Source organism: Austrofundulus limnaeus, unplaced genomic scaffold (genome assembly GCF_001266775.1).
Source record: "Austrofundulus limnaeus strain Quisiro unplaced genomic scaffold, Austrofundulus_limnaeus-1.0 Scaffold12, whole genome shotgun sequence".
In the NCBI taxonomy this organism is placed as follows: domain Eukaryota; kingdom Metazoa; phylum Chordata; class Actinopteri; order Cyprinodontiformes; family Rivulidae; genus Austrofundulus; species Austrofundulus limnaeus.
The window spans coordinates 3029193-3046634 of NW_013952414.1; the positions used below are offsets into that span (position 1 = coordinate 3029193).

The window sequence follows — 17442 nt, forward strand, 5'->3', positions numbered from 1 at the left end:
CTGCAGAAGAAACTCGATCTGCTTTACGCCTCTTTGTTTGGACCCTTGTTCCCACACTTAGCGCTGATCCCTTTCCACTGCACTCGGCAGATGTGTGTGTGTGTGTCTAGTCAAAGCAATTAGCCTTAAAACTTTCTTTTCCAGGAGGAATGTGTGTTAAGGACACGAGCGATTGAGGTTGCCTCTTTGTTTTACCGACGCCAGACGAACCAAATTCATCTCATGTGGTTTTGCTTTCATTTATTTTGCATTTTCTTTCRGAGAAATCCTCAAATAATACAGCAAATTCTCACAAAAACTAACAGGACAAATCTTTATTGCACCAGGAGTGTGACACTTTATTGGATTGTACACGTATTCAGCTCTGTCCATTAAAAAAAGTGTTAATGACATTATTGTTCACCTCTCTGCTTTGGGTTTGTCGCAGAAATGGCGCTGTGTGGAGGAGATCTCGGGGAAGTGGAGGTTGCAGAAGTGTAAAGGTGGTTCGAAAGATGGCTCCAGGAAGAGGAGCCACAGTCTGAAGCCCCGCAGCAGCTATGACAAGGAGTGTGACTGCGAGGACCCTCTGTACAAACCGTCTAAAGCCGATCGGCGCGCCCAGCGGCASCTGTCTTCATCAGGCCAACGTGAGTTTACAACAACTGTTGAAATAACAAGTCTTCTAAACAAGGCCGAGCTGACCGAGCTATTCATGTATTTAGGTTTTTGTTTTATTATTTCAGTGTAAGAAATCCCACAGCTGTTTTGGATTTTTGCTTGTAGAATGCAGTTTTAATRTCATTGCTTCAGTACCTCTTGCAAAATAATGATTTGCACAAACAACCTGGGACTTGTTTTATCTTTTTAATCATTTAATTCATTATTTATGGTTTGAAAGCAGTAAGGTATTTTTGAAAAGCAGACATCACAGGTCTAGTTGTTACTTGATGATGTGTTTTACAGCCAAGTCTRTATTTTCAGGTAATTTGGCGCCCTCTAGTGTTGCTTTGGCCAAGTCTCACTATTATCAGTTAATTTAATCCTTAACTCCAGATATACTGTGTGGATGTTTACCACTAACTTATAAATGGTTAACTCAATAAATAAAATACTTCTCACATAAAAGGCACTTAGCATTTAAATGAATGTGAAWGGATGTGTGTCACCTTCCTTTTTTGATGCCTAGCTACTACCAYCACAAAAAATGTCAAAACGTCTGGTTCCTTGGAAGCAGAGTTGAACAAAACAGCCAAATACTTTTGCACAGAAGYGTTTTATTAGACGCAGCTCAGCTCCAGTTTCCCTGTTTCCCCAACAGGTTTTCGGCCTCGTTTCGTCCACACGCGCCCCGCCAGATCACTGTCCGTGGAGTTCGAGGGTCAGATATACGACGTCGACCTGCAGGCGGACGACCAGTCAGCCGTCCGCCGCCGCGTCATCTCTAAACGCCACTACAACCCCGAGGACTCGGAGTTCAACTTGGGCTCTGACGACGGCTCGGAGGAGATGCTGGCGGATGATACAAACACGGTGGGATACCCCACCTCTCTGAAAGTGACCCACAAGTAAGACCACCATCCTGCATGGAATATTAAAAATCCTGTTTTTGTCTGGAGTGGCGTTTGACTTTTTATTGTTTTTTTTTTTTCTTTTTTCTTTTTAGATGTTACATCCTGATGAATGACAGCGTCCACTGTGAGCGAGAAATCTACGAGTCGTCCAGAGCCTGGAAAGACCATAAGAGCTACGTAGACCAGGAGGTGAGCAGATGTCTGGTGGAATTCTGCCAGGAACGTTTCTGGCAGCGCTGACYGCGTATCGTTTTTCCCTCTTCAGATTGAACAACTTCAAGGCAAAATCAAAAACCTTCGAGAAGTCAAAGGTCATCTGAAGAGGACGCGCCCTGACGAGTGCGACTGTGGAAAGAGGTTAGTTGCTTTGGGTTTCACCTTAAAGGTTAGGCTACTGAAAGGCGGAGATGAATGATATTGTTTTTTTCACTGGTCTGTTAGGATAATATCTCGTGAACCAGAGCATGAATTTMCACAAAACTTGCAGAAATTAATCATTAGATGTACATCTAGAACTGATTACCTTTCAGAGTCAGTATTATTCAAGATGGTTGCCACAGCCAACTGAGCTTCWAGAACCCAAAACTGATTATAACTGAGTCTGTTTTATAGACACTGACCTACAATTTGGTGTATAAGTAGCTGAGACTGGTCCTCAAAACATATTCTAATCAACAGCAGCAGGTGTAAGATCTTTGTTTAAGAATTACCCATAAACCGTTTAGATTCCCCTTTGTCTGTTAGCAAAATTTCTACCAAACTAYTCAACAGATCTTAAGGAAACTTTATGGAAATAAGTGTTCGGTKTAATTCTACAACTGATTAACTTTTGGAGCCAATTCAATTTAAGTTGGCTGCCACAGCCAACTAACTGTAGAAAGCACTAAAAAGGTGTAACTGTAAATATACAGATATTTTGTAAAACTTCACAATCGAGTGTGATACCTCTTAATGTCACGTGAAATTTAACATTTACAAGGTTTAACCAAAATGGTTAAAACTTTCATTTCTCATAAGATGGCTTTGCTTTAAAACTCTGGTATGCTTTCCTTTGAGAGAAATCTGTCCTTTATTTTGTTAATATTATTACCAAAYGCAAGTTTTTTATAGCCTCATGTCACAAACAGATTTTTTTTCACAATTTTTAATATTTGTCTCTGTTTTTAAAATCAGCTATTACAACAAAGGAGTCCRAAACAAGGCAGAAAGACTGAAGAACAGGAACGATCAGCTCCATCCGTTTAAGTGAGTTTTCTCTCCTCCTTGAATAATAATTTTGCTCTTCTATAATCTGCACCAGTAGGCAGGTAGAAACTGTTCAGATGTGTTTGTACAACTGTGCAAACGTTGCTCCAGTTCTTCTCCTCTCTGCACGCCAGAGCACTTAAAGCTTATATGTCATCGCTGACCAAGACATCAGAAGTGTCCGTAGCGTGATGTGTTGATGGTGTTTATTACCCTCCCAGGTTTCTGAAGAAGCATGCCATCTATAAATTTTATTCGATGCTTTTGTTCCCGAGCAGAGTTTAAATGATAAAGCAGATGYTTGGCCATGAATCTGTTTTTTTTTTTGTGTGTGTGTGCRTCTGGAAGTGATYGAGCTGCGTGGAAAAATGAAATGATTCAAGCAAAGTGGGGAAAAACATTGAGTCGCTCAAAAACGCTGTGATCAACTTGCACAAGGGAACGCTGGAAACACAATCACACCAATGCAAAGCAGCTGTTCTTCAACGTTGCCTGTTGTTTGTTAAGGCAGGAGAAAGGAAGAACGGTGGCTCGAATGTCATCGTTAGGAAAGCTGGCCACAGGAAGAGTTTTTAAACGTAAACCAGGCTGTCGTATTTCGGCACAAGTGATGCCTTCTGGAAGTCCCCTTTGAGTCTTTCATTACCGCGGTTACAGTCGGCAGAGCGGCAAGGGCCTGATGTCATGTTAAAGTCATAATTTCRGAAATTCTGTCATGTTTCTGTGCGACAGGGAGGCCGCCCACGAAATCGACGCAAAGGCCCAGCTGTTCAACGAGATCCGGCGGAGGAAGAAGGAGAGGAAGGAGAAGAAGCGCCAGAGGAAAGGAGACGACTGCAGCCTGCCGGGCCTCACGTGTTTCACACACAACAACGACCACTGGCAGACCGCCCCCTTCTGGACACGTGTGTAGACTCAGTCCCGGAGCTTCTCCAGTCACCGTGACCATGACCCATTAGTGACACTGTTTATTATTTTCTTGCAGTGGGTGGGTTCTGTGCGTGCACCAGCTCCAACAACAACACCTACTGGTGCCTGAGAACCATCAACGAGACGCACAACACGCTCTTCTGCGAGTTCTCCACCGGCTTCCTCGAGTACTTTGATCTCAACAGTGACCCCTACCAGGTGGGTGCAGATCAGTCTGATGGTTCTCWGAGGCCTTCTGCTTTGTCTCACATGAAGCACATTTATTAAAGGCAGATGCTGGATTAGAATATTTATACTAAACCAGTGAATTCATAGAGACCTAACTATAAAGTAGGGCTGCCATGATTAGTCGACTAGTCATGATTATTGTCGACTATTAAAAATGTGGATAATTTATTAGTTGATGCATCGTTTTTTTTCTTCTAAGTTTTCTCTCCAAGCTGCTGCAGCACCTTCCACTGCCACGTCTGCCTTTCTGTCCTTGACACACATGTGCAGTAGTGGTAATTAGGGCTGCTACAAACAATTATTTTATAAAAAAAAATACAAAGTTAGAAAAAGACGCATCGATTATTAAATTAGTCGTTGACAATTTTAATAGTTGGCATAACCGCGACTAGTCAACTGATCGTGGCAGCCCTACTATAAAGTTTTTCTTATAAATTTGTTTCTCTATTGTGTATTTGATTGATTTTTGTGCCGTATGGTTCGCAAAGAAATATGGTTTAGAGATATCTGTGGGCACTAACTGAAATGCACTTGCAGTTGAACATGCAAGGAAGCAGTTAATAAAATAACAAAGTGAGTTTTTGTATCTAAGTTCACCTTTCAGCAGCACATAAAGACCAGATTTAGCTTTTCTAAGTTACCTTTAAAAGTAAAAGCTGCTGTTTTTTAATTTTTTAGGTTTAAATTAGGTTTGTGATTGGTAATGAAATGTGCTGAAATCCTTCCAAATGCGATATTTTAATACTTAAATGAGTTGTTTTCTTGTGACTGGGTCGCAGCTGAACAACGTGGTGTTTTCGGTGGACCAGGAGGTCCTGAACTCGCTTCACGCTCAGCTCATGGAGATGAGGAGCTGCCAGGGCTACAAGCAGTGTAACCCTCGTCCAAAAGGCTTGGAAGCAGGTGAGAACAGCCCCCTTCCCCTGGTGTCTGGGTGGGACGGTGGGACAAACCAACTGGTCGTAGCGGTAGCTCGTTTTCCTCACCAATGACTGAAACAGATTCTGYTTAATGAATCGGTGGTTTTACGTAGAATAAGGTGAAAGAAAAGCAGCTGTAATCACTCTCCTGCTGAGTCTGTTTCAGTTTGGATGGTGTGTGTTTGACATACCTGCATGTTGCATGTGTTTGGGAATGATCCACTCATTAATGGATGCCTAAATTTCAAATAAAGGTTCTATTTTTTTAATACTTTACATACTGAGATTCTGATTTTCTTTTGTTTGTGTTTAACATTTTGTCCACTATAACGCACACAAACAGTCCGACTTCTCTTTCAGCTCTGGATCTTCTCTCCCTGTGGGAATTTCTTTCCTGATTTGTAAACGGTGCAAAAATAGAAGTCTTACTGGCGATCTGCCCTTTTGTGAGTCACTAAATGTTTTACGCCATTGCTCCATTTGAGCATCATCCCCCTTTTTTTTTTCTTTCTCCATAGCAAATGTCCGAGCATCCTCGAGTGCAGACGCCGCAGTGGTGGCGGTGGGTTAATAATTCACATCACGGTGATGTAAAACCCCGCAGACTTGCTGTGTGGCATGAACCGGCTGCTCTGTTTATGACCTGAGCAATAAAAAAACAGTTCATGTCAAATATTACCGGTCTGAGAGTGCAGCCAAGGTGCGCTAAGAAAATACAATCTTTATTTTTTTATTTCAGTCTCGGCCTGCTTGGAGCAGAGTCCAAAGCCCGCCAACCCATGTCCCAAAACAGCCGAAAATCTTTTACTTCAATCGAACAAAGCGCCAGTTCTTTAAACCAGTAAAGCTGCTGTTGTGGTTACACTTCAGGATGTTTTTGTTGGCGAAAAACCTTTTTTAACCTCATGTTCTTGCTTTGAAGGAGAAAACCTGTTGAACTCATCAAATCCTTTTTTTTCTGTATTTTAAATCAATTCATTCTTTTCTTGTTTTCCTCTTTTCATCTCCGAATGTCTTTCCTTCTGTATTTCTTTTTTCCCCCCTCATAACTTAAGTTTCTCTAGCGAGTAGCAGCCGTGCATGAAGAATGCCTCAGTGTGACTGATCTGTTTCCCCGACATCCTTTTGAGACAAAGCATTAACAATCGATTGCTTTTATTTTTTCCGATCAGGAGGTAAAGATGGAGGAAGCTATGAGCCACACAGGTATCCGCCAAGTTTTGATTTCTTCCTCTTCAGCAGCTTTTGTTTTGTTTATTTTTTTTTCTTTAACACCTGCATGGGCCGACTTGCATCAATCCCACTAATCCATCCATCCATCCATGGAGTGCTGATGCTTCATCTGTGGCTGCATGCTGGGAACATGCTAACAAGTTGTAACAGGACCTTTTTTTCCCCCATCTCTGTGCAAACAGTCTATCTTCACCTCTGCTGTGCAACATGAGTCTGCAGTCATTTAAACATGCAATCAGCTCTTCAGATATGAAAAGAAAAAAAATCCAACTTTATAATAAGAGATGCTGGTTTAACCCAAACATTCAGTGCACGATTTTTGCATCATACTTCTCATTAACTTGAGGCCAAAGCAGTAATCCAGATCTATTACATTTGGGTTCCGTAGAAATTTCAAGAACTGTTGTAGATATCTCTTTGATTAGCATTAATTTGGATAATTWGCTTTTATTTTGACCAGATTTACAAGCTAACTACTCTGAGTAGACCAAAATGAATCGCATGCTGTATTAAATCAACTCTAATTGCAAACATTTCATCCTGATCCATGGAAATGCTAAGCTGAGGCTATTCAAACTGTTATCTACAGCAGATRAGATGATATTTGTTATTAACCTTTCCACACAAGCCCATTTCAAAAGATCTGAACTATYGCTTCGAGGAACAGGTTGACTTTTTGGGGACTAAGTAAATGAGATGACTGATATCACTCTCCTCTTATTTTCGTTAAATGTTGTCGCTGTAGGACTGAGATCTTGTATCTCCAAAAATTAAAATTCCAACTTTTCTTTTTTTAAATAATTAAACTTTATTTGGTTGCAAGCTATTTTTCATGGCATTTTAATCCATAAAACCACAGGACCCTAAAATRAATTTATGCAAAATTGAAAAAGGGTAGATGGATAGATAGATGAGTGAATAGAGGGGTGGATAGATGGGTGGGTAGATGGAAAGATGGGTGGGTAGATGGATGGATAGATGGGTGGATAGATGAAAAGGTGGGTGAGTAGTTGGGTGGATAGATGGGTGGGTAGATGAAAAGATGGGTGGATAGATGGATGGATAGATGGGTGGGTAGATGGATCGATAGATGGGTGGGTAAATGGTAGATGGGTGGGTAGATGGATAGATAGATGGGTGGGCAGATGGATAGATAGATGGGTGGGCAGATGGATGGAAAGATGGGTGGGCGGATGGATAGATACATGGGTGGGCAGATGGATGGAAAGATGGGTGGGTGGATGGATAGATACATGGGTGGGCAGATGGGTGGGTAGATGAATGGGCAGTTTGATAGATAGATAGATAGATAAGAATGGGTAGAAAGATGGAAAGATGAATGAGTAGATTGATAAATAGATGGGTTGGTAGATGGAAAGATGGGTGGGTAGATGGATAAATAGATGGGTGGATAGATGGTAGATGGATAAATAGGTAGATGGATAGATAGATGGTAGATGGATACATAGATAGGTAGGTGGATAAACAGATGGATGGATAGATGGTAGATGGATAGATGGGTAGATGGATAGATGGATGGGTAGATGGATAAATAGATGGATAGATGGGTGGGTAGATGGTAGATGGATAAATAGATGGTAGATGGATGGGTAGATGGATAAGTATAGGTAGATGGATAAATAGATGGGTAGATGGATAAATAGATGGTAGATGGATAGATAGATGGTAGATGGATAAATAGATGGCTGGATGGATAGATGGTAGATGGATAGATCGATGGGTAGATGGATGGTAGATGGATAAATGGATGGCTAGATGGTAGATGGGCGGGTAGGTGGATAAATAGATGGGTAGATGGATGGATAGATGGTAGATGGATAGATAGATGGTAGATGGATAAATAGATAGGTAGATGGATGGATGGATGGATGGATAGATGGTAGATGGATGGGTAGATGGATAAATAGATGGGTAGATGGATGGATAGATGTAGATGGATAAATAGATGGATAAATAGATAGGTAGATGGATAGATAGATGGTAGATGGATAAATAGATAGGTAGATGGATGGATGGATGGATGGATAGATGGTAGATGGATGGGTAGATGGATAAATAGATGGTAGATGGATGGTAGATGGATGGATAGACAGACATGCTTGCATACATACATGGGAGGATAATCCAACATCTCATCAAATCTTTAATAAAATCCCAACTATTGTCCCCAAAGTGTGAAACCTTTCCTTTTCCACATCTCACTCCATGTAACGTCAGCCACATCCAGAAACAAGCAGTCTCCTCGCAGTCTGTTCCAGTTTAACACCAGGAGTAGCTCTCATATCCACCCATGGCCATTTGTTAGTTAGAAAGAACACGCCTGACCCCACGCTGATCTCTTGACCTCTCTGGCACCTGCTTACCAGGCGRCAGCAGCATCGAAAGTGGTCAAAGAGGAGACCGAGCCTGTCCTCCCTGTGAGTCTTTCACTTCATGTTCAGTCATTTCTATCAGTTGTAGTTACAGGAAGTCTGATCACACAAGGACAGCTGCCCCACAAAAATGAACCGATGCACATTTTTCTTGCAGACAATCATTTCTTATTTCTGCTTTTGCTGTGGGGTCACTTTGTTTCTTTGTTTATTTTATTTGTTTATCTGGGGATAAACCACTTAGTGGCAACTTAAATTTCTTGTATTTCTAAGCATTTTCTTATTTTATTTATCCCTTTTTAAAATTTCCTTTGCTTTTTATATTCCAGGTTATGCGACTTTGCATTTTATGTAACTTTGCCATCATATATTTAATATGCTGCTTAGTGTGTTAGTCTATGATGGATCCTTAAATGTTTTCTTTTTCAGTCTATTTTTCTAATGCAAATTAGCAAAAAGGCAGCATGTTTGCACTTCTCCTGGCTTGAGCGCAGTGAGTGTTGTGTCTTCAGCTGCTTTAAAGTGTGTGACTGTGTGTGTGTTGCTTGGGGCCAGAAACYCTGCACAGTTGGCTGCTGTTGTCAGATCCAGAAGCTGAGYTGCATGATGTCCTTTCTGCTCCACRTCCYWAARKWRKYYTTTTTTTTTTCTTTCCTCTGGCAGCACACAGCCGGTATGGGACGGACGACAGAGTTAAGCTGCCCAATCTGACCGATGAGGAGGTGAACTGGCAGGAACTGGAGGACTTGTATAGCATAAACGAAAGCCTGTATGAATGTAGGCCTGACTACAGCCCCAGCCCAGACAACTGGGCCAACTTCCAGAAGGATGTAGATAAAATGTTTGCACTGAGACACGTTTTAAACAACCAAACCCAAAAGCTCGACAACTCCACCCTGCCAGAGCTGGGCTCTGGGGCCGGGGGTGGAGGCCTCGAAGACGGCAGCGGAGAAGAGCTGGCCTCTACCAGCGGCGTCTGGCCGGGCCCGGTCGCCACCCCCGTCCCCAGCAGAACGCCACCGGCACCGCCCGCACCAGGAAAGAAACCGGACCCCATTGTGAACGACCTTCCCGAGCACGTCGACGGCAGACTCGGGGGGTCGGCTCCGCCAGGCCGAGACGAGGCTGCGCTCCGGAGCGACGCGCRGCAGTTGGAGGAGATGGAGGGAGAAGCGTTCAGCGGGAATGGAATGACGGAGCTGGAAACGCAACACGACGGCGTCATGCGTACGCACACCAGCCTGCGAGCCCGATCAGAACCCGGACACGGTCTCGGCTTTGGGCTGGACCCTGATGAAGAGGAGGACATTTTCAAGGCCCAAGGCTACATCCCTTTCTTCCCRCAAAACCTGAGGCTGAAGGTGCAGGCCAGAAACCCCGCCCAGACTATCGGGGTGGTACTGAACACCCCCCCGCAGGCTTCTCTTCCCCTCAGCTTGGACTACGAGGGCAGCGGCTCTCCACCCTCCAATCAGACCCTCTGAGGCTCCAGCTTCTGGCTGCCAKAGACACACAGACGCTGTGATTAAGAGCTTTGCAGCAGCGAGTAACACCGCCTCAGTCAGTCTGAGTTGTATAAGTATTAAAATTGTTGATATATATTTTTATAACTGGTGCCTGCATTTATTAGTAAACAATATTACTAATAAATGTAAACAGCTTTTTCCCCCTGCTGTACATATAAATAGTATAAAAAGAAAAGCCTTCAGGCAGCTGAACTTCAGAGTTGGTATTGAAGATGATTATTTCCTTATAGATGCATTGATGTTTAATATTTAATAAAGTTGTTTTTATTCAWACAAACGGTGAGATGAAACCTTTTCAGCGGCTGAATGGACGATTGTTCAGTTTCGCTGCAGACATTAAGTGAACTGGTAATTTTGACGAAAACATTCAAAAACTAAAAGCTTCTATTTGAGGGAAAACATACAGAAAAGACATTACTTTGTTTGAATAATCAAGTCTTTTTGCACTTTTAGCTTATCAGCATGGCAGTCAATTAAGTTTAGGCCATCGAGTTTGTTTCTGTATAAGAAAAGCCATTGCATCATTGCGATGTGATGTTTGTAAATGTAACCAAAAAAATGTTGACTTGAATCTGCAGAAACTGCATAAAGTGCACCAGAACGACCTTTCTTCTGACAGGCTGTTCAATAAYGACTTCAAGGAAGACCATGATGCTGTTAATAAACTGTTTCAAACTCGAACCTTGTCCCACCACGTCTCGAACTCAATGACTCAGAAAAGTTGGGTTTTTTCAGCGTTTTTTTATTTTTATTTTTTATGACAAAAATCAAGTATTCAAGGCATTTGTAAACCAACTGTTCACAAACATCAATTCAACTTTTGCTCCTGAGGAACAACAAAAAAAAGTCTTCTGTGCTCGTAGTTCAGACGTTTGGAGAGCAGGATGCTGAAAGCAGCAGCTGAACTGTAAAGTCAGACATCAGTGCAAACACTGTGTGGCATCGCTGGGTTTTCTTTACTTTTTGTTATTGTTTCCAAAAACTGATCGGTTTATCTGTCTCCATACCAGAAGATGGTTTGGTCTGCAGAGGCCTCGTTTTATTTTTAGTAGATTAGTTTCATGAGCGGCTAACAGAATCTGGATAACATCTAGGCTGAAGAAGCTCAAGTTTACAGTTTTTTTTCCTGGTAAATAAGAGCTAATGTAGAAAGAGTAGATAATCATTACAGATAGAAAGGAGGACATTCTGAGTGGATAAATTAAACATTTCTGTTGAAGCAGTGAAACCCCCAATGATACAAAAAAATGTAAATCCACAACCCATTTCCCTCCCAACAAGAAATACAGTTGGCCCCGTTTATGCGGTTAATACTCTGTTTTTAAGTCTAATTAACTACATTGCCATGGGTTAGTTCATAAATACACCTCTAGCTATGTGTGAGCTCTAGAATACTCTTCATTTGCTTTTTATTTACACAACRATCACTTCATGAATATGTGCTTTGATAATCCTTTACCACCTAACAACTTTCACCACTCTGAACCAAAACAGGTAACTTTAAAATACCATTTGCAGCATTGGACTCCTTATTTGTTTGCAAGTGCTTAAATCAGCAGTATTTTTTAAAAACTGCTTTGAACTCTAAATACTGGCCTCTTCCTCCTGAACARAACGAGTTAAAATCTGGCTTTTAAAATGTGACGTTTTTAATAAATGTTTGATATCAAAACACAAAAAGCATTTTTTTTTAAAAGAAAAAAATCTTGATACTTGCAGGTATTTTGAACATGAACTTAACCACCAATAAATACTTTAACACCACACTTTCTGCCTGCTAAAAAGGGGCAACTATTCTTTACCTAAATAAACTCTTTGGGGAAATTTTACCTCATTTCTTTTTTAAATACACGCTCAGTAGGCAACACGTTTCACATTATCCTCTTTGTCCACTAGATGGCGACGAAAACCTAAGAAAAATGAACTCGTCAGATATTTCTTGCTAATGTTTGCCAAATMTTTAAGTCTAGTAACAGCTAAAACACCTACTATGTACATTTGATGACCACAAGAATGGGAAAGCTTATCACCGATTAACACTACAAAGCCAAAAATGATGCATCTCGTAGTCCGAAGAAGTGGCTTTTAAAGAGAGATGAAAATAAAAGGACATTCGTGCCACATTTCCAACCCWACAGCAGCTTCAGCACTAAGTCCGAAACGATTTGTTTTCTTCCGTTTGCTGCTTGATTAATAATAAAGCACGCCACTGTGTCGTTGGTGCTTGTCTGATTCGAGCTACATGTTGCGAAGGCGCTGAGAAAAGGTTGCAGCTCGAGATCTGTGACAGCTGCTTCCAGTTATAAAAACTTGAGGGCAGCGAAGTGAGTGGCTTTTCTGTAGCGAGCGTTAAACCCTGACAGCTAGCTTTGTGTACTGGACTGGCCCGAAAGGCACTGRTAAGGAAACTGGGGGAGGAGAAATTAGTTTGGAACAATAAAAAATTCTGTCGTGACCGACGGTGCAGACGAAAACGCGGGTCGGAAGTGAGACAAGCTCTGCTGCGGAGATAAGAAAGGAGCGTGTTTGTGTGAGACGAGGAGGAGGAACACAGAGGGGGCTGTATGCAGACTTTTGCATAGTGCAGGTTTGTCTGTTGTGCTTGAGACGCCATGTTGATGACTTTTCTGTCTGTACAGAAATGCCACGCCCGTGAACAGTAGCACCATTAGATGTTCTTCCATGGTCTGAACCGTGGTGTGGAGCGCGGCTGCAGCTGATGGTACCCTCAGAGTTAAACGTCTCTTCAGACCCGTTTGTGTGAACGAGGAGCCCTTTAGGAACGGCGGGCCCACTTGTGTGTCTGCCTGTCAGTCGATGTGAAGCAGACGCTGCGCTGTGCAGAAACACAAACAGGAAGGCACAAATGAGGAACCCCCGGGGAGGAGCCTGGTTCAGACGTGGGCGGAGCCTCGGTGGTGACACGGCAACAGGATGGGGGGAGTTATTGCTTTGAGGGCGTTGCCCGGGCAGCTGAAGCTGCTGCGGCCGCGGTGGAGCAGCAGCGCCGCGGGCGGGTCGGGCCGAGGCGGGAGGAACACGGGGCAGGAGCGCGTGCGGGCGTGGCTCTTCCGGCCGCCGGCATGACAGATGAGCTCGCTGACCGTGCCCAGCGGGGGGAGGCGCTGCCGCCAGCGCTCCGCCTGCGCCTCCTTGTGCTTGATGGAGTACCAGGTGAGGAAGATGAAGACGAAGCCGACGAACTTGAGGCTGGCGGCCAGGCCGAAGTAGACGAAGCGGAGTGAGGTAACGTCGTACTCCCAGCAGGAGCCGTGCACGCCGCAGTCCTGCTGCCAGAGCATGCAGGTGGTGTCGATCACAGCGCCGAAGTAGATGGGTGTGGGGATGTAGGCTGAGGACAGAGAGATGAAATTATTATTGGCTTTTCTTTTGTTTAACAAAAACGTTTAATCACCTTTGTTTCATACTGCGAGCAAATTTAGCTTTTAGTTTTTTTCCCCTTTAAGTCACCGAGGAAAAACAGTTACTGTATTTATAAAATCACTTTGTTATGTTAACTACATGTCCCCAAAATCTATATATTCAATTCAATTCCTTTATTCATTTCATTAAAACAAAACAAATTTATATACAATGAGAAGAAAAATATAAAAAAAGAGAAATATATATATACAGTAAGTATATCAAAATCACAAATAAAATGAAATGACATATTAATATATTAAATATATTTACTTTGGGAATCAACTATTTTTTTTCCCTCTTTAATATTTTGTAATAGAGATGTGCCTCAGCTTCAGGATAAAAAGTCTGATAAATTTTAAGCGTGCATAATAAGTCTTTATAATGAAAATCCATGCAACATTTTCAACTTGTTCTAGAGGTACAAACCAATAATATGACTTCAGCGGAACATATCCTGCTTTTAAATCCTTATTTTTCACATTTAAATCATTCATTTGGGGTCTATAAAAGAGGGATTCCTTCTTATTGTAACTCCACAAGCCCGGCCTCCTTTTCTGAGATGTGTCTCAGATCAACTCGTTTTGAGGCTGTCTCTTTAAATCCAAACAAGGGACTACACACCCCCCAAAAATAATTTAACATAAAAGTTCCGAAAACGTCAAATTCAATAGAGAAAACTGAACAGGTTGAAAAATATTATCCAAACAGAATTTAAAGATATCTACGCAGCACCTGGAGAAACCAAATTAAACTTTTCTGCTCTCCTAGAGACACCAAGTACACAACAAACAGATTTTAACGGCTAAAAAGGTGGGTTTTGCAGTATGTGTCCCCTTTTAAAGGTAAATAGATGCTTTTAATGAGAAATACTTGGTTTCTACCACCTGGTGGCAGCATTTACACAGAGGTTACTCTGATCTCATGTGAATGTGATAAAAAGCTGTTCAAAGGCAGCTGCAGCAAAGATCACTCACACTCAGGGCTTTTGTGCAACTGTCAACACAAAAAGGATGACAGAAACTACAAAGCTGCATTCCTGCTCTTTCTACAGTTGCAGGTTGTTAGTGAGGTGAAGAACAACAACAGGAAATGTTTTTGTARAAGTGTGGGAGACGTGAGAGGAAACTGTTCAGGAAGCACTTTGGAGCCTGCATAYGATTATTACAACTTTTCCAAGCTTGGGTTAACGTACCGAGAGTTCGGAGCAAAACGAACTGCATCCCGAGAGCGAAAGGCCTCTCTTGTTCATCAACAGACCTGCGAAGGGGAAAAGAAAAAAAAAAGATCAATTTGCCGCACCGACGGTCAGACTCGGACGACGACGAGACGAATCGGTGTCGGACCTGAGCGTGACGATGATGGCRGAGGGCTGAGCGCAGGCGGTGATGAGCGTGACGATGAAGAGGAATATGAGGAAAGGGATGAGCGTGTTGCAGGTTCGGTCGCACTTCCCTGACGTGGCGTGGCCATTTTCGTTCAAATATGTTTTGACGATGACCAGCTGGAGCTGGTTGACCTGACCGCCGGAGGACGGAGTGATGACCTGTCGGCTCTGCACACAGCCGCAGTCCGTGTAGTTCCTGATCTGTGGCCGCAACATAAAGACGCACGGCTTTAAAAGGGTTTTCTGTCAGGAGAAGCAGTGAGTGTGAGTGCCGCTGACGTTCCTACCCCGGTGCTGTCGTTGCCCACGGTGCTGCATCCAGCCAGGCAGGGGTTGAAGTAGGTGATACCATCAGAGCCGCAGACGGGAGCGTACTCGTGGATCCTGCAGCCACAGTTCACGTTGCAACTTCCTGTCAGGTTCCTGTGGGTCATGGTCAGCGTCGGTCTGCAGAAACAAAGAAAAGCTAAACTGAATCATTTATTTACAAGAATAAAAAGTAGAAAGCTTAATTTCTCATAAAAGTGTGAAAAAAAATTAGCTGTAAATTTCTTGAAATCAAACCTTCACTTCAAAAAAACGTTCACAAGTATTTCAATTAATTCCTCTGATTTGCTTCAGTTCAAACATTTACTGTGTGGTAACTGATTTGCAGACAGGAAGAAGGAAGCAGCACGTTCACAGTTTTCTGACGGTGTGGGAACTGTGCCTGTAAGTAAAACAGGACTTTGACTTTGTCTAAACCAGAAGCAGTCAAGCGCGGCCAGGGTTTTCTCTGGTAAGCTTTGACCGGAGCAATGTGGAACGGACGGGGRGCAGACAAGACAACAGTTATGGGGTCAGAAAGACTGGCTCATCTTACACAGAGGGGGCTACTCCCCTGAACATCTCTAATATATCCCTGAGTTCTCCAAACTCCATTTAAGGCAACTAAGAGAGTAAATAAAAAAAAAACAATTTACATTTGTGGGAAAAAAAGCCTCTAAAAGTACCTAAAGACAAAGCAAAAAGAAACAAAAACATTTACCAAAATATCTGGGTAAATTTAATAAAACACTGAGCTAAAAAAAAAACACACCAAGTATTTAAACATAAGTTATTAAAAGTCAAATTAATAAATAATGATCTAGGACAGAAAAGGGTAACTTGCAGGCCACCCCCAATAATAAAATAAAAATCACCACTACAACATGTTGCACAAAGCTAAATATGAGAAGTGCATTAACAGCATTTTTTTTTACCAGAACCCCGCAGGCGTTTGTCCTCAAGGCATTTTATGCATTTCAGCTTGCTAAAGTAAGTGTTTATTTTTTTATTTGCTTCAAACATTTTATATTCATATTTTTTTTAAAGAGGAGTACAACTGTTATCCAAGCATTTGAGCATGAAATATGTTAAATTTGTTGGCTTAATAAACACACAAACATTTTTTAAAAGGCAGTTTGATTATATTTGGGTAAGTGTGCAGAGCTCTGAGGCCCTCTTCTAGTGTCGGCAAAACATTGTGACCCTTTTATTATTTAAGTTGGCTATTGTTGTTTGGTAGGATTAACTACACAAATCAGAAGCAACGCAAAAGTATTACTAAACAACTAAAACTTAACTGAAGTGGCCAAGTAAAAAGTGATTAACTTAATCAACCCAAAAAGTTACCAGGAGAGCAGCTGGCCTGGACTTTATAAAAGAAAGAGAAAAAGAAAACCGGATCTGATGGTTTTATCTGGAACACAGGTCAGAACCAGAGGTACGGTCTGCTGTAGCTTTTAATTAAGTCAAATCCCAACACATAATAATCAGGCAGCGCCGCTCTGGAGACTGCAGACGGAGTAACTGTTAAAGAACATTATGCAAGCCGACAGGCCTCTTGGCTCTGTCATTTTTTATCAGCTTGTTAGTGAAGCAGAGCTGCATCTAAACACAGGAAAACTACAAACACAAGCTGTTTGTTTCTTCATCCTTTATAAAACACATATCAGTGCATCTATTGAAATTTGTTTATCTGCACCGTAGGATTAAGTTGTATTTGTGGATCTTTATGGATTTAGGTGTTGAGCTGAAGGGCAAAGATCATTTTAATATTTTCTGATATCTTTGTACCATTTCTGACTACTTACATCCTCCAAAGCCTTTATAAATTATTACAAAACATTGTTAGCCAGATGGATTTGCAATTTATAACATCTCATGTATTTAATGGGAAAAAAAAACATAACATTTTAGTTGAGGTAAATTTGTATTAACGGTCTGCAAACAGTACGATGAGTGTGAATGTTATTACAGTAGATGTATGACATCTAGTGCTGTACCAAACAATTATTTTCTAATCGACTAATCTAACAATTATTTTTTTCGATTAATAAATTATTCTAACAACAAATCTAAAAGTTATTCTGATGTGAGTGCACTGGAAATTTAAAATGTTTTCATCAAATTAACAAGAACAGTTCTTTAATATTGTAATATTTTCTGTAATAGTTTTTTCATGGACACAAAATATGCACTCGAGAGTCAATTCTTTAACAAAAAAACAAAAAACAAAAGATTTAACATCAACATAAAATCTCAACCAAATCATATAAAATTCAACTAAAAGAAATATAGTGC

The 17442-nt window shown here is 41.7% G+C and overlaps 2 protein-coding genes across 8 annotated transcripts in view; one reads left to right on the forward strand and one right to left on the reverse strand.

The window, feature by feature from the left end:
• Positions 1-10709, forward strand: part of sulf1 (sulfatase 1) — a 48819-nt gene extending 38110 nt beyond the window's left edge. For 5 of the 7 annotated variants that reach the window (XM_014002301.1, XM_014002302.1, XM_014002300.1 and 2 more), the window contains 9 exons: positions 428-629; positions 1301-1547; positions 1646-1742; positions 1819-1910; positions 2727-2798; positions 3531-3703; positions 3784-3926; positions 4736-4859; positions 9166-10709. In XM_014002301.1, the coding sequence (XP_013857755.1) occupies positions 428-629; positions 1301-1547; positions 1646-1742; positions 1819-1910; positions 2727-2798; positions 3531-3703; positions 3784-3926; positions 4736-4859; positions 9166-9986 (1971 nt within the window). In that variant the 3' untranslated portion in view covers positions 9987-10709. Of the gene's footprint in view, positions 1-427; positions 630-1300; positions 1548-1645; positions 1743-1818; positions 1911-2726; positions 2799-3530; positions 3704-3783; positions 3927-4735; positions 4860-6048; positions 6083-8496; positions 8548-9165 lie in introns of all 7 variants that reach the window. The other 2 variants (XM_014002305.1, XM_014002306.1) reach the window with 2 other exon arrangements.
• A 45-nt stretch (positions 10710-10754) lies between these two features.
• Positions 10755-17442, reverse strand: part of slco5a1 (solute carrier organic anion transporter family member 5A1) — a gene marked incomplete at its 5' end in the record, with an annotated part of 46160 nt that continues 39472 nt past the window's right edge. Inside the window, 4 exon segments of the mRNA XM_014002309.1 lie at positions 10755-13380; positions 14647-14711; positions 14798-15039; positions 15126-15285. Of these exon segments, the coding sequence (XP_013857763.1) occupies positions 12923-13380; positions 14647-14711; positions 14798-15039; positions 15126-15285 (925 nt within the window).